The following is a 27,618-nucleotide window of genomic DNA, read 5'->3' as shown; positions in this document are numbered from 1 at the left end:
AGAACAATTTCACTTTGAAGTGATTGGGCTGGTTCAACTCATTTATTTATTTTATTTATTCAGTTTCATGATCTTGGTGCTTCAAGAATGAGCCTCTGGCTCATGCGCTCACTCCTCTTCTCCCCCTGCCCCACTTTGGTGATTTTATTTATTTACCACATTTGTATACCACCCAAAACTTGCATCTCTAGGTGGTTTACAATAAAACAATACATATTTAGACAAAATTAAAATGTTAAAACACTAAAATGATTTAAAATTTAACATTTTTTAGAATGATTAAAAACTGTAAATCTAATTAAAAGCCTGGGTGTTCCTGCTTTGCCACAAACAAGGAACTTTGGTCTTAACATCTTGAAACAGCAAACTTTTGTTTGCAACAAACAAGGAAGTGACTGAACTGCATGTCCAAGGGGAGGAGGAAACACCATGCCTAGAGACCTACTGGGCCTGCCACCTGTTCTTAGCTGTAGTAATCAGTTGTTACAACTGTTCCCTTTGTCAGCTCAGGTTCAGATCCAAAGCTCTTGTCTTAACTTCTGCATTACACAAGCAGCAAACATGCTATACAGTCTTAAATTAAGCTTCCTTACAACTGAGCTTCCCTTTGTCTTGCATCCCCAGTCCTCATCTGCAAGTTAGGGGCAATATTAAAGTTTAGTCTATAGAGCACTGGCCATCAAACTGTATGCTGATTATTTCCCCTTTACTGATTTTCTTTGAGTTAGAAAATGATATGAAGAATTCAACAGTGTGGGCAGGAGGGCAGGCATTGCAAGAAATGTCTGTCTCATGCGATGTCTCAAGTCAGCAAGACCGGCTCCTGTAAAACATGTATTTATTTAAAATGTTTGCCCTTCTTGCAATAAACATTTTCAAGGTGGTTTGTGATAGTTTAAACTATCTTACAAAATAATGAACCTGGATAAAACAGCATATTCCAATGTCAACAGTAGCCTGTGCTTCAGTGGTACTGAAGCCAAATAATCTGCATCTTAGTATACTGTGTGGCTGTGGCCACTCTGCATGTGGCATCGTGGCATCGTCTCCAGTGTATACTTCCAGTGTGATGGGAGGAGGGCTTTTTTTATGAGAAGCTGAGCCCTCCCACATTTGGGATGTTGCACAGGATACAGTAGAAGGTGTGTATGGGGAGGAAGAGCAATGAGATCAAGATCAATGAGAGCTGGTGAAAATCACTTGAGTCATTACAGTTGCAACAAGCCTAGTGAGCCAAAATTAGTCTTTACCTAGTTCCATCACTAGACGGTGGGAGTGTGTCCCTGTTGGTTCTGCTGGACCTCTCGGTGGCTTTCGATACCATCAACCATGGTATCCTTCTGGGCTGCCTCTCGAGTGGGAATCGGAGGTACTGCATTGCAGTGGTTCCAGTCCTTTCTTGGGGGGAGGGTCCAGAAGGTGGTGCTGGGGGACTACTGCTTGGCTCCGTGGCCGTTGGCCTGTGGGGTCCCGCAGGGTTCGGTCTTGTCCCCCATGCTGTTTAACATCTACATGAAACCGCTGGGAGAGGTCATCTGGGGACTTGGATTGAGTTGTCAGCAATATGCAGATGACATTCAGCTCTGTCTCTCGTCACCTGATCCTAGGGAGGCGGTGGATGTCCTGAATCGAGGGCAGGAGGCTGTGATGGATTGGATGTGGGCTAATAAACTGAAATTGAATCCGGACAAGATGGAGGTACTGTTGGTCAGTAGGAGGGCCAATCAGGATGAGATTTTACCAGTTCTGGATGCGGTTGCACTCCCCTTGAAGGAGCAAGTATGCAGCTTGGGGGTACTACTGGACCCGGCTCTGCTTTTAGAAGCTCAGGTGGAGGTGGTGGCCAGGGGTGCCTTTGCATGGCTTCGGTTAGTGCACCAGCTGTGTCCCTTTCTCGAGAAGGCAGATCTGGCCATAGTTACCCATGCCTTAGTCACGTCACGGCTGGATTACTGTAACGCGTTCTACATGGGGCTGCCCTTGAAGAATATCTGGAAACTACAGCTAGTGCAAATTGCGACAGGGTTTTATCTGGAGCTGCCTGATGGGAGCACATCACACCCATTTTGAAAGAGCTGCACTGGCTACCAGTCTGTTTCCAGGTCCAATTCAAGGTGCTGGTTTTGACCTTTAAAGCCCGTAACTGTTTGTGCCCTGGATATCTGAGGGACTGTCTGCTCCCAAGGGTTGCTGCCCGCTTGACGAGGTCATCTGAGGAGATCTGTTCTGGGTGCCGACAATGAGGGAGACTCGGTTGTTGTGCACGTGAGATAGAGCCTTCTCTGTTGCTGCCTCCAGCCTCTGGAATGCTTTCCCGGTGGTTATTTGCTCCTCAGTCTCCATCACAGCTTTTAGAAAGCATGTTAAATCCTGGCTTTTTACCCAGGCTTTTATATGATTGTCTCTGCTGTTGCTTTTTGTACTTTGTATTGTTTTTATGCTTGAGTTTTAAATTTTTTAATCAGATTTGTTTTATAGTTTTAGCTTAATATTTTAATTGTCATGTTTACAATCTTGTTTTTAAATTCTGCTGTAAACTGCCTTGGGATTGTTTTAATGAAAGGTGTTATATAAATTTAACGAATAAATAAATAAATCATAAAAGCCATCAGGTTTGGCATCTGGCAAAATGACAGAAATTCTACAAGTCTTTGCAACAGGTTGCCTGTCTTTTAGGATTTGATTATATTGGCTATATTAGTCCTGTTCACACTTTCCTGGGATTTGCTTCCAAATAACTATGCATAAGATTGGGATTAATATTTACTAGCAGAACAAGTATGAACAGGTTAGACTTTGTTTTTGGTTGTGTGCTATGCTAGCTCTACAGAGAAATGTGCCTAACTATGTTCTATCTGTCAAGGGGCACACACTGAGCATTTATTTACATTGGCAAGTAGGTTACCTGTGGCGGCAGTCAGTGTTAACACCACATTTTCCAAGCGGGCTGACCAAGTTTTACATTGTGTTATGTATATATGCCGATCAACAGGGGGAGAAGGAGAGGAGGAGGTGTTTTGTTTTCGTCTTACAAAAACCCACTAAGAAGCTCGCAGCCTATTGACTCCAAAATGCACTAGACGCGAGTAAGCTCCAAGAGGGTGTCTTTGTTGTTGGGTACCAACGAGAGCTACGCGAAGCATCCCCCGCGTGCAAACCCCAGCCGAGGAGCCGGCCCTTCTCTTTCAGCCTGATAGGGGGCGGGTTTCAGTCGGTACGAGTGGCTGACCGGCGTGCCCTTAACCAAAGCCCTCTCATCTCCCCCCAGCCGCCTTCTCAGCTCCTCCTCTCGGCTCCTACTAGCCGCTGCCGCCGCGTGTCTCATTCATTCGCAGCGCCAGAGACGACGCTGGTAGCACCGCTGTGCTCGGTCCAGGAGAGCGCCCCACTTTGGGGCGGCAGGGCGGACTCGCCGCCCCCGCCGAAGCGAAGATGTCGAGCTGAGCGACAGAGAGGAGGGGGCGCTCCCGCCGGCCGCTGCGCCATGTCCTCCTCCCTGCCGCCCCTCGCGCCGCCGGCACCTGCTGCCGCCCCTCGACTGTCGCCGAGGAAGCAGCAGGAGCCCTCTCCGCCAGCGGCGGCTCCCAGGAAGGTGGCAGCGCCGGCGCCCTTCACTCCAATCAAGCCGCCTCGGAAGGCGGCGCCTTCGGAGCGCTCGGGCGCCTTCTCCAGCTCTTGGCCCAGCGTCTCTCTCCAGAAGCAGCTGCCGCGCAGCAGAGTGGCTCAAGGCGGCGGCGGCAGCAGCAGGACCCCCGCGCCGCCCTCAGCAGCCCCAGCCGCGGGGGCTCCTCCCCAACCCCCGGCCCGGGGCCGCTCAGTGTTGACGACGCGCTCCACCGAGAGCCTTTGCGCGGCGCCAGGCGGGCGCGGAGAGGCCGCGGTGCGCTTCTCGCTCAGCCTTCCCCCGGAGGCGATCCGGGTGCTGCAGCGCCGCAGACTGGAGAAGCAGCAGCGAGGGCGAGCGGCACGCCCCGCCTCCCCCGACGCCGCGAAGCGCCCCCTGGCGGGGGGCTCGGGCGGGGACTTGCGCGCTCTGCTCCAGGTGTCGCTGCTGAACGAGCGCCACCGCTACGACGACGTGGAGTACGAGGAGGAGGAAGAGGCGGCCGGCGCCCCCGGAGCCTTACCGGCGGACGAGGGGCTGGTGCGCAAGTGCACCGAGTGGCTCCGTGGCGTGGAGAGTGCTGCCGCCCGCGACCGGGCCGACAAGCTGGACACCTTGCCTCACTTGAGCACCCTCTGAGCTGCCAGCCCCCTGCCTCAAGGGGCGCATGCCCCCTCCACGCTCTCCCCCAGAGATGCCCGTCCCCCTGGCTCATTCATCGCGAAAGGCCAAGTCCGCACATCACCTGTTGTTGTTGACTTTGGATTTCTTCTTCTCTCGGCCTAGAGCCTTCTTACTACGACATGTTTTGTGCCTTTTCTCAAAAATGACATAAATCTCTGCCATTTCATTGGATCCAGCTCCAAAGGCAGCCCCCTCTCTCTTCTACCCGTTTTGCTTCATCGAAATAATTTCTCTCAAATGGTCTACTATTGTTCATCTAACCACAATCCATCTTTGCTGATGGAACGTCAAAGGAAAGGTGCACACACACACACCACACTTACGCCCTCGGGTGTCTTACAGATGAAAATGAGATCGGCTTCTTGGGTCTGAATCTGCTTCACGTGCTAAATGGGCCGCTTCTCCAGGACTTGCATTTTTAAAAAGGTTTTGCTCACAATCTTCTGAAAAAGAGACACTTGTTGATGCTAGCTAGGGTGTATCAACCTGCTGTATTATAGCTGGCCTGGATGTGGACATGAATAACTTTTAAGAGAATGGTGAGTGAAGTTCAGCCCTTGTGTATAGATTTTACTGACTGGCGAAATATAAGTATTCGTAAGTTGTCATCTCATTGTGTTTAAATAACTTATTACAGTAACATAGCAACACATGCTCAGTGTTGTGTGTGTTTTTTTTAAAAAAGAGTCTGTAAAGAACTGAGTGTGCAGGGACAAATGTAATGAATTTTGTCATTTTTAACTTAATTTGCTGTCTCTGGTCTAGAAACAGGACAGGAACTGGGGAGAAATAAATTTTCTCCCTCTCCTGGACTAGGGACTGGACCAGTTTATTAAAGTTCTTTTCTGTATTTCTTGACCACGTGTAATCGCGCATAGACAAATGCTGTGAATGTTATAAGGACTCAAAACAAAGTTCAGTACTTAAAACAAACTTTTTAGAACATGCAAATAAAGAATAGCACAGTTTTGGTAAATTTGTAAAGTTTTTATTTTATTTAAATAAACAGTTGAAATGTATTTGTGAGTAAACATGTATGTCTTGGTTTAATAGGACTGTCTGTTTTTCTGACAAATCTGCATGGATTGAAGGGAGGAAAAATTGGGTGTGATCCAGCATTTTTAAGTTCCATTATTTCAGCAGGTGAAATTTAAACATATAGTCCACTTGAATTGTAAGGACATCAGATTAACTAACAGTGGCTAGATGGTGCTAATAAAAATTGAATTTGGGGGGAAAAAACCAGTGGCTAGATGGTGCCTTTGCTTTCACTCCCTTGGGAAACAAGAAAAGAGCTATTCAAATATTTTGATAAGACATTTTAATGATGTTAACCACATGGGCAACTAATCTGTTCTATAAAAGCAATCTAACAGATTTGCATAATATCTCAAACAGCTCATATATCTCTGATAGCTGGACATTTGAGATAATTGCATTGGGAGGCATTGTCTGAGAAACTGTCTAGTTCAAAGCAGCATGTTCTTTTTGTGTATGTAATAGCAGCTGCTTATTTATGTTATAAAACTAGTTTTGTGCACCTGTCTTCTTAACAGAACAGATAGCACCAGATTTCCTGCACATAATCGTCCTGAAGGATCAAACTTTTTTAATAGTTTAATATGGAGTACAGCTATTGCACAGGGGATTACAAAGTGAGAGTGGATTAGCTGGGCTTGGTGCACCAAGTTTGCCCGAATAAGGGTAGCAACCAGTGCTTTGAGGTAAGGAAACCTGGATATGCTGTGCCATATTGATGCTGGCTTTTAACTAAATATATATGTATTGTTTATATTGACTTGTGCTTACTTTTCAAAGTAAATGAACAAATTCATGGAAAGAAATTCTAATGCAATACAAAGCACATTTTCTCCAAAATACCGATCCCATCAACAAGGGACTGCTGGTGACAGACTGTAATTCGATGTACACCTACATGAGAGTAAGCCCATTAAACTCCACTTCCTTCTGAGTAAACTTGTATAGGACTGCGTGGTAAAGATTTTATATATTTTCTGATAATTTTATATATTAGCTGTTTCCACATGGCTGGATGCCATGCTACTCAGGTAAGAACTGTTTGCAAAAAATAGTGACTGATAATACGTCTTTTCCCTGGTCATGCCAGCATTGTCTAGTCCAGTGACTACACAAAACTTTATAGAGTCTGAAAACCTTATTGGGTATGGTCACCAGCATTGTCTAGTCTAGTCCTTTGGTTACCAGCATTGTCTAGTCTAGTTTCTCCTAACAGACATTACCAGGATGGTATGGTCCTAATGTGGAAGTAGCTCTTCCATGGATCAGGTAACATACACATCAGTAGGTTATGGATTATGTCCATAACTGAGGAAATAAAAGATTAAAAATGTCCCCCTGAGTCTTGTAGTACTGAGATGAATTGGTGTAGAAAGTGATAATGTGGTTTTTGATTAAAGAAGTATTTTAACAATATTCTGTGTTAATATTAGACCAAGTAGTGCTTGCAGGTTCCTAACAATTTCATCTCTACTGTATTAGATATTGATATAATTGTGGTCAATATAACCCTTGACAGCTATGCCTCAGTCCCTATCAGTGGCAACACGGCCCACTGATCCCAAAAGAAGGGAGAGACAGTCCAGACCACCACTCGCTTCCTCTCCTGCTTCTCTTGTTTTTTAATCCAGAAAAAGCAGGAGGAGCAGTTCTTCATGCTCTGGTGCACTGCCAGGTAAAGGATGGCAGCATTGGACAAGACAAGGTTCTGCAGGCCATTGAATGGGGAGTGGGGAATGACAGTGGCATTTGGCGCCCTACCTCAGGCAAGGCAGATCTTAGATTGGCCCTGAGTGATGAAAATATCAGCCAGTGATGGAAGTTCATAACAATATGAAGTGGTATTGATTCTTGTATTAATTGCCCCAATGTTAACTTATTTCAGTATGTATGTTTGTTCTAATCTGCAAGTTATGTTTATATTTAAAGAAAGGTGGCATTTTTGCTTAAGTGATGACTATTCTAATCATACTGAGTTTTCAGATGTTACAAGCTGTTAAAAAACCCCTTCTATTTTCAGGCTGTCAAAATATGTCAAAATAATGTAATGTGAAGACTTTCTTCATTCACATAATAATCACAAAATCTAAATTTAGTGATCATATAGGTATAATGCCATATGAGGGCAAGTACAAGTAATTTTTTAAAATTGTTCATTTCCATAATGAACAGGAGCCTCTTCTAATCAAGTTGTTTCGGAATATTCAAAAGGTCAGGAAATATAGATAAGTTAATCTCTAAATATAATACACTAAGGATGTAGGTGGCAAGCTCCACCCACACAGTGCTTTACCAATCGGAGGTAACAGAGTAGAAGCACCATGGTGATTGGGCAGTGGAGATTCCATATGCAGATAGGGAAGAAGAGTGGGTAGGGAGGGAGTGGGTGAGCAGCAGGGAGGGGGGGTGAGAGTGAGCAAGCAGCGGGGAGGGACAAGCGAGTGGCGGGCAAGGGGTGAGCGAGTGGGGAGGGGGCAAGCAAGTGAACAAGCGGAGGGGGCAAGTGAGCGAGCGAGCGATGGGGAGGAGGTGAGTGAGTGAACGAGTGGCGGGTGGGGGCAGTTGAGAGTGGGTGGCTCTCTGAGCAAAGCAGGGGCTGTGATGAGCAACGAAGGCGAGCAACAAAGCTCTAGTGCACAGATGCTCTGTGTGGGTTCAGTTGGTATGATTGTCTTACTCTTTTTTATGTTATAGAAAAGGGGACAAAAATAGGGTAAAAGACTGGTGTGTGATTAATTCTTATCAATGATTGTGAAATAATTTCTGGGGTAATTAATACATAATCTAATATAGAAATATGAGGATAAAATTTAGGATTATGAAAATATGCATTAAAATAATGGGCCTAAAACCCTTTCCCCTCCCTATATGATAAGAGTGTATCTAAATATGTTAGAAGTTATGGGAAATACAGTTTAGGGTGCTGGTTATTAGGAATCAATTAATCCTGGATAAAAGAGAATTATTGGGGTGTGGCACACTGTCACTCAGTGTATAATAGTTTGAAAAATGATGTGTTAACCAGTGCATACACTGGGATGCTTAAGCTGTAAGTAAGTTTAGGGATGTCTGTGAGACTGCTTATGCTCTTATAACATCTTCTTTGTTCATGATTTTCTTAACATAAAATAAAAAGATGGTCCCTGTCCCAAGAGACACTAGCAAACAGCCACTGGAAAGAAGCTGAGCTGTATATAAAGTTCTCCCTCTACTAAGAGAATGAGTGCCTCTTTACAAGGTGCCTCTTTGCCCAGTTAGCAGGGAAACAATTCTAGTTACACAACTGCATGATTTCTGGAAGGAGGTGCTAGTAGGAAGTAGAAGTGACACTTTACAAAGTAAAATGGCATGATTGAGAAAGATAGCAACAAGTGTGCTGTCAACAAATGAGGTCATGTTGCTTCTAAATGTTAATTGCAGCAACCCAGCTGTTAAGGGGAAGAAAAGGGTGATTCTTGCCTTTTCTCAAATTGAACTATATGAGAGGATGTGTGCAGATTGTGTGGAGATGTGGAATCAACCTTTACTTATTATGTTAACACATATAAAAGTTCAGTAAAGTAGTCAATAGTAATATGCAAGTAAGCTTCAGTGTGTTCAAGCCAGGGGATTAATTCCAAGTAAGTGTGCACAGAATTTTAACCATAAAGCGGAGTAGGTGTGTTTACACATAGCAATAGTTCCAGCAGTTTGAGTGCTGTAGGAAGGAAACCCTTCCTGCTCAGGGCCGGATTAAGCTAGTGTGGGGCCTGTAGCATATGTTATAAAGGGGCCCTAAATGTAAAAAAAAATGCACATAAATATTAAAACGTAAATTATTTACTTGCATAGTAAAGTAATTCAATTTTTTCATTTGCTATATTTTGGAGTATGGGAGACCAAGCCACAAACTCACACTTACTACAACAACAGTGAACATTTATATACCGTTTCCCCCATCAAAATTCTCAAAGTGGTTTACATAGAAAAATAAAGAGTGGATAGATGCCTCTCTGTCTCCAAAGGGCTCACACTCCAAAAAGAAAAATGTGGTAGGCACCAGCAACAGCCACTGGACAGATGCTGTGCTGGGCCTTCTCTTAAAACGCATATTTAGCAGAAAAGGGATATTTGATCTAACATGGACCAAATAAAACAAGTAAAGTTTTAACTTTAATTCCCAGTTGGAAGCCAGGCGTGTGGGGCCCTCGAAAATGCGGGGCCCGTAGCAAATGCTACATTTGCTACTACGTTAATCCGCCTCTGTTCCTGCTGCTGACAACCTTGCCACTTTCAAAGCTTGCATTTTTGAAAGGGGGCTGGCCCCCTCCTGGGAAGTGGGGCACAGCAGCATTTAGCACTTTGCCTCAGGCACCACAATACCTTGGGCTGCCCCTGTATCTGCCACCCTCTTGCTACCATTTCCAAATCTGTGTGTGGACTAATCTCTGAAGGCAGTGGTGCCTCCAAAGATATGCCTTTGCTGTCACTGTGTTGGACCCAGTGAGGGAGAATAACCAGACAGAAAAGTTACATATTTTATTGAACTAAGTCATTTTGGTCAAATAAAATTCAAGCTTGGGGGATTAAACAGAAATCTTGGTCATGCAGAATGAAAAATTAGCTCATGTTTAGCTGTAAAAAGGCTACTTCTAAGTGCCAATTATGTTAGGCCATGTTCACACAAACCGTTCTCCAGTTTAACCAACATGGTTAAGGTTGTATTTACTATCCTGTCCTGTACTGACTGTTCAGAACAGAAAGAGCAGTTAAATTGAGGAACATGCAATACTATCTAGTTCTTTTCAAAAAGGAGTTAATATCTAAGATCATTTTTCATCCTTGTTAATATTTACAGCAATAGGGCCTGTTCTTCACCTTCTCAGCCTCTTTCTTTCACAGAGCGTATAACAGTGTCACTAGTAGTTGCACTGTAGGAAGCACTGAAGCAGACCTAAGATCTCTAGGATTCCTCATGTTACTTTACTTGGCATTACCTTATTAGTTTTTTTTTAAAAAACCCCAAGGACAGTATAATGTATTGCTGTTTTTCAAATGCATGAACGGTACAGAGGTAAAGCTCTCATTCCTGAATAGTTCCTGCTGAAGAATACTTAAAGTTGCTTGTCTTATGTTCATGCAAACACAGCTAGAAACTGCAGTCCTAATTACTCTTACATACAAGCAAGTTTCATGGATAATTATTTATTACATTTATATCCTGCTCTTCCTCCAAGGAGCCCAGAGCAGTGTACTACATAGTTAAGTTTCTCCTCACAACAACTCTGTGAAGTAGGTTAGGCTGAGAGAGAAGTGACTGGCCCAGAGTCACCCAGCTAGTATCCTGGCTGAATGGGGATTTGAACTCGGGTCTCCCCGATCCTAGTCCAGCACTCTAACCACTACACCACACTGGCCCGTAAGTCTCAATAAAGGCATTTAAGACTAAGACCACCACTTATGGTGATCTAAACCTAAGCCACTTATGTGGAAATATATTCGCTTGACATATTTATACTACTACCAAAGTCCAGCATTCCTCGAATTTTTATCATCAGTGAACGGAAAGCAGTATCAAGGCAGTGTGCGCTGCCACACACATGGAAATAATTAATTTTTTGCCGAGCACAAATGTTTAAAAATAAATTTCATATAAATTTTTAATTTTTTATAATTTTTTAATTTTTAAAATAATTCTAATAAACATTTTTCAACTGTTTTTGTTGGAAATAAACCACCTCAAGATGTTACAATTTGGTGGTAAATAAATAAAGTGAGTAGACAGTCCTTCAGATAACTGTGTAGGGCCATGTGAAGGACTTTAAATGTCTAAACCAGTGCCTGAGAGATTTTTACACAACCTACAGGCTTCTTTTAGCATCCACAGAATCCAATCAACTTTCTAGGCATCAACATAATATACGTATATTTGAAAATGTGAAAGGCTCAGAACCAAAGTACTTTAAGAAAGCCATAATTCCATGTGTTTAAGCTATTTTTGCAGAACCCACCCAGAGGAGTATGCTGACCAACTTTGATATCATTCAATACATTAACTTGCAGCAGGGGAGAGAGACCGCATTTTAACCCACAACAACACTTTTTCTTTCACAGCCCCATCCCATCCCTGAACCATTTCCTTCATCCCCTGACTTACTAGTCGCAGTGGCAGAGATGGGACTCCCCCACCCCCACCCCCAGGCCCCCACTGTAACAGGTTTTAATTAATTATTTTTTTTAAGCTGGCAGTAGCTGGGGGTGGGGGAAGTCCCCCCTTTTGCCCCTAAAGATTGCTGCTGCCGGTGGCGGGATGGGGCACAGCGGAGGCAGCTGGCTACAGAGAAAGGGGGAGGGGAGAGTGCCATGCGGAAGGAATGCTGGAAACGGGCTGCAGAGAGCAGAGCCCTTGCAGTCACTTGAGAGGAGGAGAGGTGTAAGCAGCTCACCACCCACCATCCCGCCGCACTGCTCAGTGGCGGGCTTTCAGAGTTAAAAAAAGGAGGCAACACCTGCTGTGCATTGAGTTGGGGGAGGGAGGGAGGGAGGAGGAGGAGGAGGAGGAAGCCTGGCCAGGGAGAGGGGGAAATGGGGTGCCAGGCAGTTGGGCAGTAGAGACTGTGCACCTGCCAGAAATGGCTGTGCGGGGCCCTGGGGGTTGGTGCACCCGCATGCATGCACCTTAGAGGGAAGCCTGCCAAATTCTAAGCAGTTTACAGCAATAAAACAAACCAAGAAATTTTAACAATTAAAACATACAGAGCATCTGCACCTCTGCCGGCCCGCCTGGCCTGCTTCTCCCCCTGACCCCACCTGGCCACAGTTTCTAGCTGGCTTTCAGGCTGGCCCGTTCACTCCTCCTGCCTGCTGCTGCCCGCTCCTGGCGGCCGGGCCAGCCTGCCGGCACCTCCTCATCCCGGTGGTCGGGCCAGCCCGCCGCCGCCTCCTCATCCAGGTGGCTGGGTTGGCCTGCCACCGCCTCCTCATCCCAGCAGCCATTTTCTCCCCATCCCTGTTGCTAGTCTGGCAGCTGTTCTCAAACTCTTGCGAGAGCTGCCACACATGATGCCACACGAGAGCTGCCACATGTGAGAGCTGTGATTAGTGATGGGTACACCTAGGAGAAATAAATATATAGATTTTTTAAACTACCAGATAGCTAAAAAGCTTGGCTGAAGAGATATGTCTTTAGTTGTAAGAGATATGTCTTTAGCTGTCTCCTAAAAGCCAACAGAGACAAAGCAGTTCTAATCTCAACAGAATGTGTGTTCCATAGCCCCAGAGCAATTATAGAGAAGACTCACTTTGAGTTGTCACCAGTTGAGCTGACAGCACATGTTTATGGGATATACATACTGTAGGGAAGAATGGCAGTTCAGTCCCCAAACAGCAAAGCAAAACCAGTTTGGTGAGAAAGCAGCAAAGAAAGAGGTCTTGAGACAGTTCTTTAGTATTGAAGAATGACAAGGATTTATTTAAAGAAAAGGTTACAAACAAATGTGGAAAAGCCTGCAGCTTCATTTCAGCTGTAGCTCATGGCTGAAGAGAAAAACCAAAACAAACAGCCATCTCTGGAGAGACAAAATGGAAACTAACACTGGAAGAATAAAGAGGAGAGGAGCCCCGCACTTCTATCCATGACCCTAAAAAACCCCATTGGTCACTATGAGACATTGCAGCTGAGAGCTGATGCTGCCTCCAACACATACTTCTATTTAAGGGATAGCATCCAGACCTGTAATGAAGTGATGTCTTGTCAGCGGAAGCTGCTTCCATGGATGGAAGGAGAGCCCTGCTTGTCCAAGGGTCCCTTGTGAGGGCAACTCTCATTCCATTGGTCAAGGAGCTTCCACCAACTGAGTGCTGATCAACAAAAGGTTTTGATATCATGAGTGCAAGTCTCCTTCCATTCACAGGCACTTCCATTGATCCAGGACTGCCCTTAGGGATGGATGAGAGGGGCAGTTGCCCAGGGCACTTCCTTGAAGGGAGCTCCAAGCTGAGCTAAGAATGTATAAGCCACTTGGCAACACTGATAAACTAACCAGTGTGTCCGCATGCATATGTGCATGTGCATTCTGAAAGCACTTCTTCCCCAGGGTGCTATTTATCCTAGGGGCACTCCCTGCCAGTGGAATGCAGCCCACTCTGCTTAAAGTCTGGATGCCACCCATCCTTAAAGTCTGGATGCCACCCATGTGTATAGGTTCAGGATGACACGGATTTGCAGTAACCAACCAGCAAGAAGCTAAGGACCAGTATTGCTGGCCATCTGTCTTTGTACTTAGGGTTGTAAATTTTAAATTCCTGCCCTGTCCTATGGAATTATTGTGTCTTGGATCAAGAACTTGGATCAAGAGGTTCTAAACATGTAGAACTGAGTAAGTAGGGGGATTATCTAGTCTATCTGGTCCATTTAGCTCTCATACCAGAGCCAAAGAAGTGATGTTTTTCTTCTTTGAGAGATGCTCACATCTTATTGCCCTTGCTAATCCTCTTAATAGCATTCGTTTTTATGATCTCAATATTAATTTAGCTGCATTCATTTCTGTTGAAGTCTTTGTTGGGTGACCGCAGATAACATAGTGTGCTACTGTTCTGCTGTTTGCTCCTTTCACTTTGAAGTGCCATAAAAGCATGATTACACAGGGGGCATACTGCATTTGAAGACAGCTTTGCTCAGTATACAGTATAGCTGCATTTCTGCTCTGAGCTTCAGGGTATACCCTTAGTCATAACTAACGCAAGTCCCATTAATTTCAAGGGGACTTAGTCATGACTACCTTAGTCTGGCTGCTGCCCATGTGACTTTATCCCAAGGAAGCTTTAGCACAACTGTGGGGTGGGCACTCGGCTTGCTTTGAGGGCTCTATTTTATGGTGAAGACAGCGGGACGGCTCGAGATGAAGAAGTTGCCTCCCTACCTTTGGCACTCAAGGCGCATAAGCTAACTGTGAGGTGCGAGCTGGAGAGGAGGAGCCCCAAAGCCAGTGCTAAGCTACCGCTCCGGAAAGTGACGCTGCCTCGCCTGGTTGCGGCGACTTGAGCTGGGGGGCCGCTTCTTCCCGCTTTGATTGCGTCACACACAGTCTACTCCGTCGCTCGTGTCGTGGTAAGTTGGTCCTGGGCTTCGGAGCAGCTGCAGGGCGGGGAGTTATCCTGCTAGCCGCCACGCGCCCGCGGAGCAGGGCTTGCTCCGGCTGCGAGGAAAACGTGGAGCCGCCCAACAAGAGCAGCCATGCGGAGGGAGCGGGGATGGTTGGTTGAGTGCTGAACGAAGGCAGCTTTTTGTCCCCTAAATCTGGACGGGACTAAGATTTGGTGGCTGCTTTTCGCCTCCCAGACAGCTCCATTCAGCACGAAGTTCTCTGAGGGGAAGTTACACCCAGCGTCTTGCATTGCTGCTGAGGGAGTGATGGCTCTTGTTCAGTTTTCTCTTAGAAATGCAAGATGCCCACTTCTTCGTCCTGTAAAAACTCTATTCTCAGTTTCTGAACTGCAGACTCCTCAGCATTTCAAAGGTGAAAACAAGGACCTGTTTGGACACTTTTGATATTGCCCCTGTTCAAACGCCGCCAAACATGTAGGGGCATGCAGTCCCTGCCTGGAGAAGGAAGGCAAGCCACCCCTCCACCCACAAATAACTTGCCCTCCATTGCTATGGACCCCCGTGGTAATTGAAGGAAAGGCAGTCTGTATATCCTATGCGAAATCCCTACCCAGCTCCCTTTAGAAATCCATAATGCTGGGAAAAGTTGAAGGAAAGAGAAGAGGACGACTAGTAGCAAGGCAAGATGGACTGGATCAGGACAGCCATGAATGCACCACTGAGAGACCTTAAAGGTCAAGTTGAAGACCGATCATCTTGGAGAGAATCTATCTATGTGGTCACTAAGAGTTGACACAGACTTGACGGCACTTAATCAATCAATATATGCAAATTAACACACACATAGATAAAGCAATAGGTGTAATTCCTCAGGAGGTCACTTCCACAGTCCCACTTATGTTTAGGACATCATCTCCCCCCCCCCCCCCCAAATCTATTCTAATGGGCAAAGTTTGCACCTGGCCCCTTCTGTGCCCCTCAGTTACTTGCTTTGCACTGTGCCAAGTTTTGCTGCCTAGTCTGCCAAAAATATAAAGGTAAAGTGTGTTATCAAGTTGATGTCGACTCCTGGCGACCACAGAGCCCTGTGGTTGTCTTTGGTAGAATACAGGAGGGGTTTACCATTGTCATCTCCTGCGCAGTATGAGATGATGCCTTTCAGCATCTTCCTATATCACTGCTGCCTGATATAAGTGTTCCCCAAAGTCTGGGAAACATACCAGCGGGGATTCGAACTGGCAACCTCTGGCTTGCTAATCCAGTCGTTTCCCCACTCTGTCATTAGGTGGCTGCCAAAAATATACATTGCCTTATTCTAGCTTTGTTAACATTCTAATAGCTGGTTCACCACAGGCTTCTGAAGCAGGTGTGTAAATTGACCATAACAGTTTCCTTTTTTACAACTGAAGCATGTTTAATAATAGAATCTTTACTCTCACCAAGGACTTGGATGTACTTCTTATAGGATGGCTGCAGCTCAGAAACGATTAGCAACACACTACTATTTAGATAGTTAGGCAGTTAGTGGAAGTTGGGATGCAATGGGGAAAGGAAGCTAGTACATAGTTTGGCATGTAGATGTATGCCTCCTGGAAGCTCATACGACATGGAAGCAACATTTCTCCCCTGCTGTTGCTCCACCGCCCCGCCCTACCCCCAGCATCTGCTATCCGAGGTACTCTGCTTAGAACATGGAGGTTGGTTCCACTAGCTGTTATGGTTAATGGCCATTGATGTTTGTTTATTTATTTATTTAACATATCTTTATACCGCCCAAAACTTACGTCTCTGGGCGGTTTACAACAAGATAAAAACAACATTAAAACGTTAGTTAAAAACAAAAGCAAGAAATTTAAAACACAACAATTAATAAAAATTTTAAAACAATATTCTAAAACAACATTAAAAACAATCAAAACAGCATCAGTTAAAAGCCTGGGTGAACAGATGTGTCTTTAAAGACGTTTTAAAAATTGTCAGAGATGGGGAGGCTCTTATTTCACTAGGGAGTGCATTCCAAAGCCTCGGGGCAGCAATGGAGAAGGCCCGTCCCTGAGTAGCCACCAGACGAGCCGGTGGCAAATGCAGACGGACCTCTCCTGATGATCTCAATGGGCAGTGGGGTTCATAATGAAGAAGACGTTCTCTTAAATATCCAGGGCCCAAGCTGTTTAGGGCTTTATAGGTTATAACTAACACCTTGTATTTTGCCCGGAAACATATCGGCAGCCAGTGTAACTCCTTCAATACAGGAGTAATATGGTCTCTCCTAGATGACCCAGAGACGAGCCTGGCTGCCTCATTCTGAACCAACTGTAGTTTCCGGACTACATACAATGGCAGCCCCACATAGAGCACATTACAGTAATCCAGTCTGGAGGTTACCAGCAGATGTACCACTGTTTTGAGGTCATCTGTCTCAAGAAACGGACACAGCTGGCGCCTCAGCCAAAGCTGATAGAAGGCACCTCTAGCCACTGCCTCATGAGGCAGAGATATGGCACAGATCTGTGTTGTGATTGTGAAACTGTAGTCTACTTGCCTTAGGAATATAGGAAGCTGCCTTACAGAGACGCTCTTACCTCTGGACTTACCGAAGTCCAGGGCCTCCACACCCCCTAGGGCTTCCCAAATCCTCTTTAGTCTGTCCTGGGTGTTGTGGTCGCCACTGGCTCACACTGTGTCAGACAGCCAAGTGTGATTGTGACCTGCACGGGTGCTTTAGAGACAGAGGAGGGAGTGGGGAAATAAATAGGTGAGATGGGAATATGTTAAATTGCATGTTGAAGTTTCTGCTAATGCATATTTGCATAAATATACCTGTTTTATATTCTCGCATTCTTGTGAGTTCAGTTGCTGTTTGTGCCCTCAAGAGCCAACGTGTTTAAAATACTGCCCATGTCACGATGTGTGTGTAGGAGGATGCTAACTTGCAGGGGGTGGGGAAGGCTCCAAAGGCCTTTACAGTAGGTCCAGGCTCCAAATTTTTCTAGGTGAACCTCTGCTGCCTTATATCAAGTGAGACCCTTCTCCAAGGTTGCAGGCAAGACACTTTCTCAGCATTTCTCAAATATGTTGAACTTCTTGTGCCTCTAAATTGACTCTACTTTGTGCAGCCTGTCCCTTCAGTAATATAGTAATCTGTTCCACAGATGCTGAGATTCTCATGGAGTTGCGTGGAGCCTAGTATTGCTGCATATGAGGTGCTAATCCAACACTGGCATTAAAAGAGGGCTAAGGGCATATCTGATCCCCTCTAAAACTGCACACAATAATTATTACTGGAACAAAGCAATTACTTTCCCAAAGCTTCCTTTTCCTCATATCAGGTTGGGGATGCAGTTGCCTTCAGAAGTCCAATTAATTCTGATTTTACTGATCTGATTTTTTAAAAAATGGATTTGGATTTTACCAATTTTTACCAATTCTGGGCAATTTAGGATAAAATCTGAATTTCTGAATCCAAATTTGCACAGGCCTAGAAAATAGTGCCACTAATGTTCCAATGAACTTTAAAAGTGAAATGAGTTATTTTCTGTGTTGCCAATTACAGATAATTTTATATTCAGGATGCAGAGCCTTTTGAGAACCACTGTGTGTAGTGGAGTGGGGGTGGTTGGGAGAGAAGATTTCCAACAACTGTCAAGAGACGAAAACAATAGGAAATGCTGAAAATATTTCTAGATTTTAAATTCCCAATGACTGCTAGTAGTAGCCAGTATTACTAATGTGTTTAGTAATATACTAATAACTAATTAGTATAATATATTAATTATAATATATTATACTAAAGTGTTTAATAATATTATAATAGTAGCAGTAGTTGTTGTTCTTGTTTTACTGGAAATTGAAGAATAGTAGTTGTGACATAGAATGGATGTACCTCTATAAAGCTGAAAGCTAGTCTGCTGAATAAATGTATTTGAACTAGAACTGTCAAAATTATTCTGTAAGACAAATAATTCTAAAGACAGTTCAATGTTTATTTTAAGGAAAATGTAATTTTATAATGAAGGTTGACTTATCTATTAACTGATGAGTAATTACCCAGTAAAACGCCACTCTGTAATCCTTTGGCAGTTGTGTTGGTAGCACCCTGTTTGTTTAAACCAGGCTGCTGCTGGTGCATCATTTTGGGAACTGAGTTGCTCAGGTAACTATCTTGCTACTCAGGTGAATAATATGTTGGTTTGGAACAGGAGCCTTTATACAAGTGCCTTATGTTGATTTAAGAGTTCAGTAATTTTAATGTAATTAGATGTGGTCATATTGTTCTCACTGCAATGTATAAGCTTGTTTACCTTTTCTTTCACAACACTCAGCTAGAGAAACGATAACGTGATATGGCAACCCACTTTCAGCTTTACAAGAAGAGTACCTTTCCTCCACTTTTGGATAGTTACCTCCCGGTTCATTGCAAGAATCAGGTAATCCTTTTAAAGGAATTACTGGGCATGAATGATCTTCAGTGTGACATTTGAACTCTGGGGAAAGTTTGTGGTGGTGTTCCTTCTTTTTCCCTTCAATAAAGTCCTATGATATAACACAGGGGTTCCCAACAGAGGACACTAGTACCCCTAGGCTCCCAGGAGGCAGGAGGACTCTGCCTCCCCATGCTGCATCTGCACTATTTATTTCCTATCTGAGGATTGTCAGCTTGAAGCTGACATATGCTCAGCAATGTGCCTGCTGCAGAAGGAGAGGGAGGAAGGTGGAGGGTGAAGACTCTTGTTCTCTGCTCCTTATTGGCTGACTGTGTGCTGAAGCTCAGCATACCCCTCTCCTCAGCCTGACTGGCAGGCTTCAGAAAATTAGCACTGAGTACTCCCATTGAAATTTCAGTAAGACTTCAATATGACCGAATCCCACTAATTTCAGTAAGACTGCTTATGAGTAACTTAATCTGGAGGTAAGCCGGTGACTGCAGTAGCCTGTTTCCCTAACTGTAACACTTAAATTTGTGTGTTTATGTCTATATGTGTATACATACACAAACATAAACTTAAATGTTACAGTTATAAGATGGGCTACTCCCATCACTGGCTTACCTCCAGATTAAGTTACTCATATGTAAACCTGTCTCATAACAGTAACATTTAAATTTGTGTATACACATACACACACATAAAAACTCTCTATGGGGTACCTGAGCTGAAGATTTGCAACAGAAGGGGTACACTTTTTTTAAAAAAGATTGGGAATGCCTGATATAACAATATTTGGCCCCAAATAGCCAAAGCTGAATAATGCACACAGCCCTGGTAGCGCTGCATGGAACACCTCTGTGTGGAGCCCAGCTCTTTAACAAACTCCCTACCATTTCTGAGGACTCCTTAAAGAACATGGGGTTCTGCTGCAGTCCAGTGCCATCTTGGAAGTCGTGTGTGGAGAATGTTGGGGAGTCCTTTCCAGCATTTCTCCATATAGGGAAAGCACTGGAGAAGGCTCCATTTCCCAGTGCTTCTTACACACTTTCCAAATTCAAAACTGAGTTTCTTAATTGATTATTTCTCGCATGCTTCCTTTTCTGGAGATTTTTGAGCTGGATGACCAGACAAGTATTTAATTATTATTTAATTAATTATTATTTAATTGTCAGGAATGGATTAGGCCTAGAATATCCTATGATTGCCTTTGTAACTGATGACATTTGAGGAATATTCCTGTAGTATGAATCTGTATCAAAGGGGGCTAATTTTCTGAGTGATTTGGTGACTGTTTACAAAAAATATATGGAGATTATAACACAGAATAAATATTTAGTGATTTGTTGGGTCAATACTAATTTGCTGTAAGCTTTTCAGTCCAATTAATATGTTACCTTGGCAGTGAGATTGCTACTGTCAAACTGCTTTGTTCTGGTTGGCACCTTTACCAGCATCTATGGCCTTGATAAAAAGGGAACACTGGTGTGGAAATGAGGGTGATGGAGCAGATTACAGGGCAAAACCTGAAGTTCTGCTCTGACACAATGTGAACCCACAGAGACAAGTAAAGTTCATTATTCTAGGGGAGCCTGGGGAAATCATAGGAATTAGTTATTCAACACAAGCTCAATTGTAAATGTACAGAGAATCAATGACCATTATCCAATAAAGATAGATATAGATAGATAGCTGCAGTCATGGATACATCGCTTAAAATAAATATACATCCCACAATCCCATGTGCTACTTGGGGACCCAAAAGAACTTAACACGAGGGAAAGGTACATTTTAAAATCAGAAGCCCAGGAAAAAGTACAAGTGGTGTGGCAGCTGTCTCCACTCCAGTGCTCTGTAGAAGTGAAGAGGACATAGTGTCTGCTGTCCCCTGGCCACCAAGCAGTCCCTGGTAAATGAGGGGCATGGGGAGAGGGAAGAAGAAGTGGGGGTCTGACAATATACGGGTTACCCAACAGTTGGGAAGGACCATCGGATCCAATATTTTTCAGCATGCAGAGGCCTATTGAGAGAGTAAATTTAGCACCACAAATGTGCAGTATATGACATTATTTCAGCGAGTGGGTTGTTGTCAAAGGAACAGTCATTCGTATGAAAAATGTTTTTTTCCTCCACTTTCTGCCATTGAACATTGTGGATAATCAGTTTTAGAACTAGTGATATCAATATATCCTTCCTAGCTCTTAAGCATAATCAAAATTAGTATATTAAAATATTTATGGGGGCAAAAAAAACCTTGACTAGATTTCCAAATGCCAGATCCCTGAGGTAATTAATAATACCTTTTAGTGGCAGGTCATCTTAAAAGCTACAGTCAAAAAGGATCTGTTGCAAGTACAAAGAGAGAGGATGAAAGTGCCAACACACTGACATACGTCATACATAATGTTGCCATAGTAACAAGGTGATAAATATAGCCATTCATCACAAAGTGTGGAGGAAGGATGCATACAGGCCCTATTTATTAGCACTGAAGTTAAATGTAGTTGTGTGCTGCTTGTAAGCAACATAGAAGTCTTGTACATCCAGTGCCATGAACTGTTGAAGTGCATCCTTGCTTGATCAACTATAGTACACTTGGCAACCATTTATATAGCACATTGTGGAACTGCAGCTTGCAAATCAAAGCCACATTTCATTGCAAAGTACAGAGGTAATATAACCTCACATGCAATTAATGCTACTATTATTTTTTGCACCTTCATCTATATTTGTTTCTACAAGGGGTACTATTATTACCTTGTTTCAGAATTAGGTATTGTGTCTGTGTTTGATATTTTACACGTATATGCATATGAGAGAGTTAATGCAGGAGATCTGTAATGGGATTTTCTGGAATTTTGACTTTCACTTAAGGCAACTAAAGAGAAGCAGGGACTCAAACTGGACTAGAACATGGAGCTGTGGGAGAGTTGGTTGAACTCTTTCCTCCCCCCTCCCTGCCCCTCAAGGTGCTGTTTGCCATACCCTCTACTTTTATATTTTCTCAAGCGCTTGTTAGAAGGAAGACTTTCAGTGGAAAAATCACCATAAGGGAAAGGGTTGCGAAGCCTCTTCCCCATCCACTCTTTCCTTCCCCATCAATATAATTTGCTGTGCTGAACAAAATATTTTAATAACTTAAATACGTTTTTGCTACTGTTGTGACAAGATTGAACTTCTTGGTTACTTAACAGTTCCCAACCCCCACTTTTGCTTTTGTTGCTTCTGCGGTTGCCTGTCCTACTGCTGTTGCTGCTTTTGTAAACTCAGAGGCTTTATACAACCAGACCTTTTGGGGATTATGCATGTTTGCAGTGTGTCCTTGGTAGCAAAGAATTGCACGCAATGTGGGAAGAATTCTTACCAGTCTGAGCAAAATGTTTATTAAGTAGTATGTTCTTTTCATCCAAAGACAAAGATTTTACAAATGGGAGGAAAGTAGTTCAGGAAGCTTTTACATTTAGAAGAATACTTCACGTATATACATATCTGAGCGTGCTTCTGACATTAAGTTTGATTTTTATTTAGCAAGGAAGTTTGCTGTTCAAACTCTTTTTAAACAGTGGTTTTCTGATTTAAACTGCTTGACTGAAATTCTTTAGTTGGGATAAATTTTCCTCTTTATTTACTTTATCTGAGAGTAAATTGAGAGTAAATCTGAGAGTAACGATAAATTGTTGGTGTAAATGATGTTGGTGTAATTGTTGGTGTAAATGATCATTTTTCCTCGTAAAAATGATTGTGTCCATTGTATTTTTGGAGCCATACACATAATTTTGCCACCTAATAGCCCTCAAACTGTGCTCCAAAGGCTCATTTTGGTTATATCCCTAAGCGAATTTTAGAGGTAAACTGGTTAGGTAGGGAAGTTACTCTATAATCCTGGTGTAAATGCTCCTCTGTAATGTCAGGGCAGTTCAGAATAAGGTTGAAGTCATCCATTACCTAATTGTAGATGAGGGTGCCAACCTGGCATGTATAACTGAGACCAGATTGGGAGAGGCAAATGGTCCAGTTTGGGCCCAGCTTCTCCCACCAGGTTGCTCTGCTGTGCAGCAGGTTAGGGGAAGTGGGCAGGGTGTGTTTGTGGAGTGGCTGTGGCCCATAAGGATACCATTTTCCTTACCAGGGTCCCTGTGAGACAGTTGACTTATATTGAGTGTGTATTTTTGAGGCTGGGAACTAGGGAGAGATTAGGGATTCTGTTGGTGTACCATCCACCCCACGCCCAACCAACTCCCTACCTGAGCTAGCGGAGCTGGTCTTGGAGATGGTTTTGGAGTCACCTAGACTTTTCGGGCTGGGGGACTTCAGTATCCACTTTGGGGCTGGCTTGTCTGGTTCAGCTCAGGAGTTCATAGCAGCCTTGACAACTATGGGCCTATCCCAATTAGTTTCAGGACCAACGTCCTGAAACTAATGGACCAATGGAGGTGGCCTTGGGTTCCTCCAGGCTTATTGTTTTGGGGGATTTCAGTGTCCATGCTGAGGCCCCCCTAGTGGGTGCGGTGCAGGATTTCATGGCCTCCATGGCAACCATGGGCCTGTCTCAGTTGGTATCGGGCCCTACCCACGTGGCAGGACATACTCTGGATCTGGTTTTTGCCGACCGGGAAATAAATGATCTGGAGGTGGGGGTATTTGAGACCACTCCTTTGTCATGGACAGATCATCATCTGGTGGGGTTTAGTTTGACTGCTCCATCTGCCCTCTGCAGGGGTGGTGGGCCGATTAGGATGGTCCGCCCCCGGAGGCTTATGGATCCACTTGGATTCCAGATGACCCTCGGGGAGTTTCCAGTGTCCAGAGCTGGTGACCCTGTTGAGGCACTGGTTGATCTTTGGAATGGAGAAATGACCCGGGCTGTTGACATGGTTGGTCCTAAACACCCTCTCCGGCTTGGTGGAGCCCGATCTGCTCCTTGGTTTTCCTTGGAGCTTAGGGCGATGAAGCAACTCGGACGACGGGCCAGCTGGTTTTGTGCATACCCTAACTGGAACGCAAGTGGAGGAAAATGTGACTCAATTTTGACAGGACACAGCATAGAGCCAATATGAAGGCCTACGTGTGGCAGTGCGTGCAGTGAAGAAGGAATTCTGGTCTGTGTGCATTGAGTCTGTGGGTTCACATTCAGCAGAATTATCCTGGGTTGTGAGTAGCTTAATTTATGCTCCTTCTACTTTAAATCTACCACGGGTGACAATTTCCTGCTGTAACTCTTTTACTGAGTTCTTTGCAGATAAAATATTTTGTATACGGGCTGACCTGGACTCCACTATTTTTGCAGAGTCTATTAAGGGGGTGTCCAGCAATCCTATTTGCAGTATTAGATTGGATCAGTTTCAGTCTGTGACTCCAGAGGATGTGGACAAGCTGCTTGGGGCAGTGAAGCCTACCACCATCTTTGGATCCTTGCCCAACTTGGTTGCTTTCATCTTGTTATTGGATGTTGCCTAACTGACATCATTAATGCATCACTGAGGGAAAGCAGAATGCCCCTTGTTTGAAGGAGGCAGTGGTTAAACTGCTTCTTAAGAAGCCTACCTTGGACCCCTTGGTGATGGATAGCTTTAGGTCTGGCTCCAATCTTCCTTGGTTGGGCAAGGTGATTGAGAGACTGGTAGCTAATCAGCTGTGGCTAATCAGCAAGTGGTTTTGGAGGAACTGATTATAGACCAATTTCAAACTGGCTTTATTGCTGGCTATGGGGTGAGACAGCTTTGGTCGGCCTGATGGATGACCTCTGTCGGGGTATTGACAGAGGGAATGTGACTCTTCTGGTTCTTTTGGATCTCTCAGCAGCTTTCGGTATCATTGACCATGGTATCTTTCTGGATCGCCTGGGGGAGTTGGAGATAGGAGGCACTGCCTTGCAGTGGTTTTGCTCCTATCTTTTGGGTAGATTCCAGATGGTTATACTTGGTGACAGTTGCCCTTCTAAACAGGAGCTATTATATGGGGTCTCTCAGGGCTCCATTCTGCCACCAGTGCTTTTTAATATTTACAGGAAACCGCTGGATGACATCATCAGGGGATTTGGTGCTGGGTGTTATCAGTATCCTCATGACACTCAAATCTATTTCTCTTTATCATCATCATCATAATCATCATCAGGTGATGGCACCCATTCCCTAAATGCCTGCCACAGGCAGTAATGGGCTGGATGAGAGATAACAAATTGAAAGTGAATCCAAGTAAGACGGAGGTGCTCATTGTGGGGGGCCAGAATTTGAGGGATGGGATAGATCTTCCTGTACTGGACGGGGTTACGCTCTCCCAGAAGGAACAGGTATGCAGTTTGGGGGTGCTCTTAGACCCAGGCCTCAACCTGGTATCTCAGGCCGAGGCTATGGCAAGGAGCACCTTTTTTCAGCTTTGGCTGATTTGACATCTTCGTCCATTCCTTGAAGAGAATGATCTCAAAACAGTGGTGCACACGCTGGTAACCTCCAGGCTTGACTTCTGCAATGTGTTACATAGGGCTGCCTTTGTATGTAGTTCGGAAGCTTCAGTTAGTTCAAAATGTGGCAGATTGGTCTCTGGGGCAACCTGGAAATACCATATTATTCCTATACTTAAACAGCTGCACTGGCTGCCAATATGCTTCCATGCAAAATACAAAGTGCTGGTTATTACCTTTAAAGCCCTGAATGGCTTAGGTCTGGGTTACCTTATAGAATGCCCTCTTCTGTATGATCCCCACCACATGTTGAGGTCATCTGGAGAGGTCTGTCACCAGATGCCACCAGTACATCTAGTGGCGACTCGGGACTTTCTCTGTAGCCACTCCTAGGTTGTGGAATGCACTCCCTACAGAAATTTGTGGTTTAAATACATTATTGGCCTTTAAGAGAGCCTTACGACTTATTTGTTTGGTCTGGCCTTCTAGGGTTTTTACTTGTTTTAAATGTTCAGATTTTATGGTTTTACATTTGATTTTTGAATGATTATATTTTGTTTGCAATCCAGAGTGTTGTACTGGGCAGAGTAGAAATGGAATGAATGAATGAATGAATGAATGAATGAATGAATGAATGAATGAATGAACGAACCATCTGCTACTACCAGTCTTTCCAGCAAGGCCAAACTGTTTGCAATCCAATTAATACAGTCCTTATTTAAAACTTTCTGTTCCTTTGTGTTAAACTTTAGAATACTATCCTAGCACAAAACCTGGACAAGTAACATTTGTTAAAAGTTTGCTCTGAACACTGACATCTAAATAATAGTTCTGTCAAATTTATGCAGTTCAGAAATTTACTTCAAGCAACTAGAATAGGGGTAGCAATTAGAACAGCTGCTGTTGAACTACATCACCCATCATCCCCAGCCACAATAAATTGTGGCTGGGGATGCATGGAGTTGCTGTTCAGCAGTTGGAGAGCTGAAGTTGCTCACCCCTGATTTAGAACATTTATTGGTCTAGTAAAGACAGATAATTGCTCATGCTGTTTTGTATACGATGGAGGTTCACCTGCTATGTTATCACATAGGACTGATTTAGGATCCTATATATGAACTGTGAAAGTATAGATTCCAAAAATTAATAAGTTAATTTAGCCTGACTTCAAGGAGAACACAGGCCATTGCCACTTCTTTCCTTTATTTACTGAATTAAGCTTGTGCTTAGCTTAACAGTTTATATTCTTTCTAAAATGGTACCCAATCTAATTTCATTATAATAGTTACCTGGTCTTATTGTTATAGATACTGCACTTTACAGGTGCTTCAGTCTGAGGATATTGATATAGGCTACATGGAAGTGTGAAATTTGGTACCTGTGTTTTTTATCCTTATCTTTGCGGGCCAATAAAGCTGTGAGAGAGGATTTAGGCATATGGATCTTGGATATGATTAATGCCTTCTTGAGACATAGGTTGGTAACTTGTTTCTTAAAGAAAGCATAGTATATATCCATGCTAACATCTGGTTGGAGAACCCTCAGGGACATATTTTTTGGAGGTACAATGGGTGAATTCAGTGGGAAGGGGAAAGAACAAAAATCACCACTTCCCCCTTTCACAGTGGAAAATGCTCTTCTGCTGGCACAGGGTTAGGCTTGATGTCAGCCACTGGACCTCGCCAATTTGCACATCTCTTGCTCAGTGTCCAATTTGCTTTTCCTGTACAAGGTGGTCGAGCATGTGATGGTAACCCATCTCCAGGTGGTTCTAGGTGAAACTGATCTTTTAGATGTGTTTAAGTCTGACAGCAGGATGAAAATGGTCACCTTGGTAGATGAACAGCAGCAGGGGACAACCAAGAGGGGAGTGGCCCTGTGGATTACCCTAGTTCTCCCAGCAGCTTTCTGTAGTATTGACTATGGTATCCTTCTCAGTTACCTAGCTGGAGTAGGACTTGAAGGCACTCTATTACAATGGTCCAAGTTCCTCCTAGAGGGTTGTACCCAGAAAGTGGTGCTGGGGGTCTTGAGCTCTACCCCATGACAGCCTGTTGGGTGCCACATGGTTCTATTTTATCTTTGTGTGCTTTTTAACATCTATAGGGAATTACTGGTTGAAGTCATCTGGAGATTTGGGCTACTGTGTCACCAATATGCAGATGACACCGAGCTCTGCTTCTTGTTTCCGCCTACTGATCAAGAAGGTGATGGAAACCCTGAACCAGTGCCTGAATGAGGGCAAATGAGCTGATACTTAATCCAGACAAGACAAAGGTGCTGTTGGTTGAAAGTTCCACCCATCCAGGTATCGGAATCCAGGCTGTGCTGGATGGGGTTATACTTCCCTGAAAAAGCAGCTATGATTCTGGGGGTACTTTTG

General features: G+C 44.1%; 2 protein-coding genes across 10 annotated transcripts in view; both read left to right on the top strand.

Moving 5' to 3' along the window:
- The first annotated feature begins 83 nt into the window (after positions 1-83).
- On the top strand, positions 84-5,264 carry PRR18 (proline rich 18). Its single transcript, XM_053296047.1, has one exon. It carries the CDS (start codon positions 3,485-3,487, stop codon positions 4,241-4,243), a length of 759 nt encoding a protein of 252 aa, XP_053152022.1. The 5' UTR covers positions 84-3,484; the 3' UTR covers positions 4,244-5,264.
- A 199-nt stretch (positions 5,265-5,463) lies between these two features.
- Positions 5,464-27,618, top strand: part of LOC128344911 (uncharacterized) — a 103,227-nt gene continuing 81,072 nt past the window's right edge. For 2 of the 9 annotated variants that reach the window (XM_053296022.1, XM_053296030.1), the window contains exons 1-2: positions 13,966-14,414; positions 18,734-18,838. In XM_053296022.1, coding sequence (XP_053151997.1) covers positions 18,755-18,838 — 84 coding nt within the window. In that variant the 5' untranslated portion in view covers positions 13,966-14,414; positions 18,734-18,754. The other 7 variants (XM_053295969.1, XM_053295977.1, XM_053295959.1 and 4 more) reach the window with 7 other exon arrangements.

This window comes from Hemicordylus capensis, chromosome 1, assembly GCF_027244095.1.
Source record: "Hemicordylus capensis ecotype Gifberg chromosome 1, rHemCap1.1.pri, whole genome shotgun sequence".
NCBI lineage: Eukaryota > Metazoa > Chordata > Lepidosauria > Squamata > Cordylidae > Hemicordylus > Hemicordylus capensis.
Note: the sequence above shows the minus strand (reverse complement) of the source record. Positions and strands in the feature narration are given on the sequence as shown.

Bases quoted from the DNA above. Each gene is read 5' to 3' on its own strand.
- PRR18 (XM_053296047.1), top strand. From the start codon at position 3,485: ATGTCCTCCTCCCTGCCGCCCCTCGCGCCGCCGGCACCTGCTGCCGCC.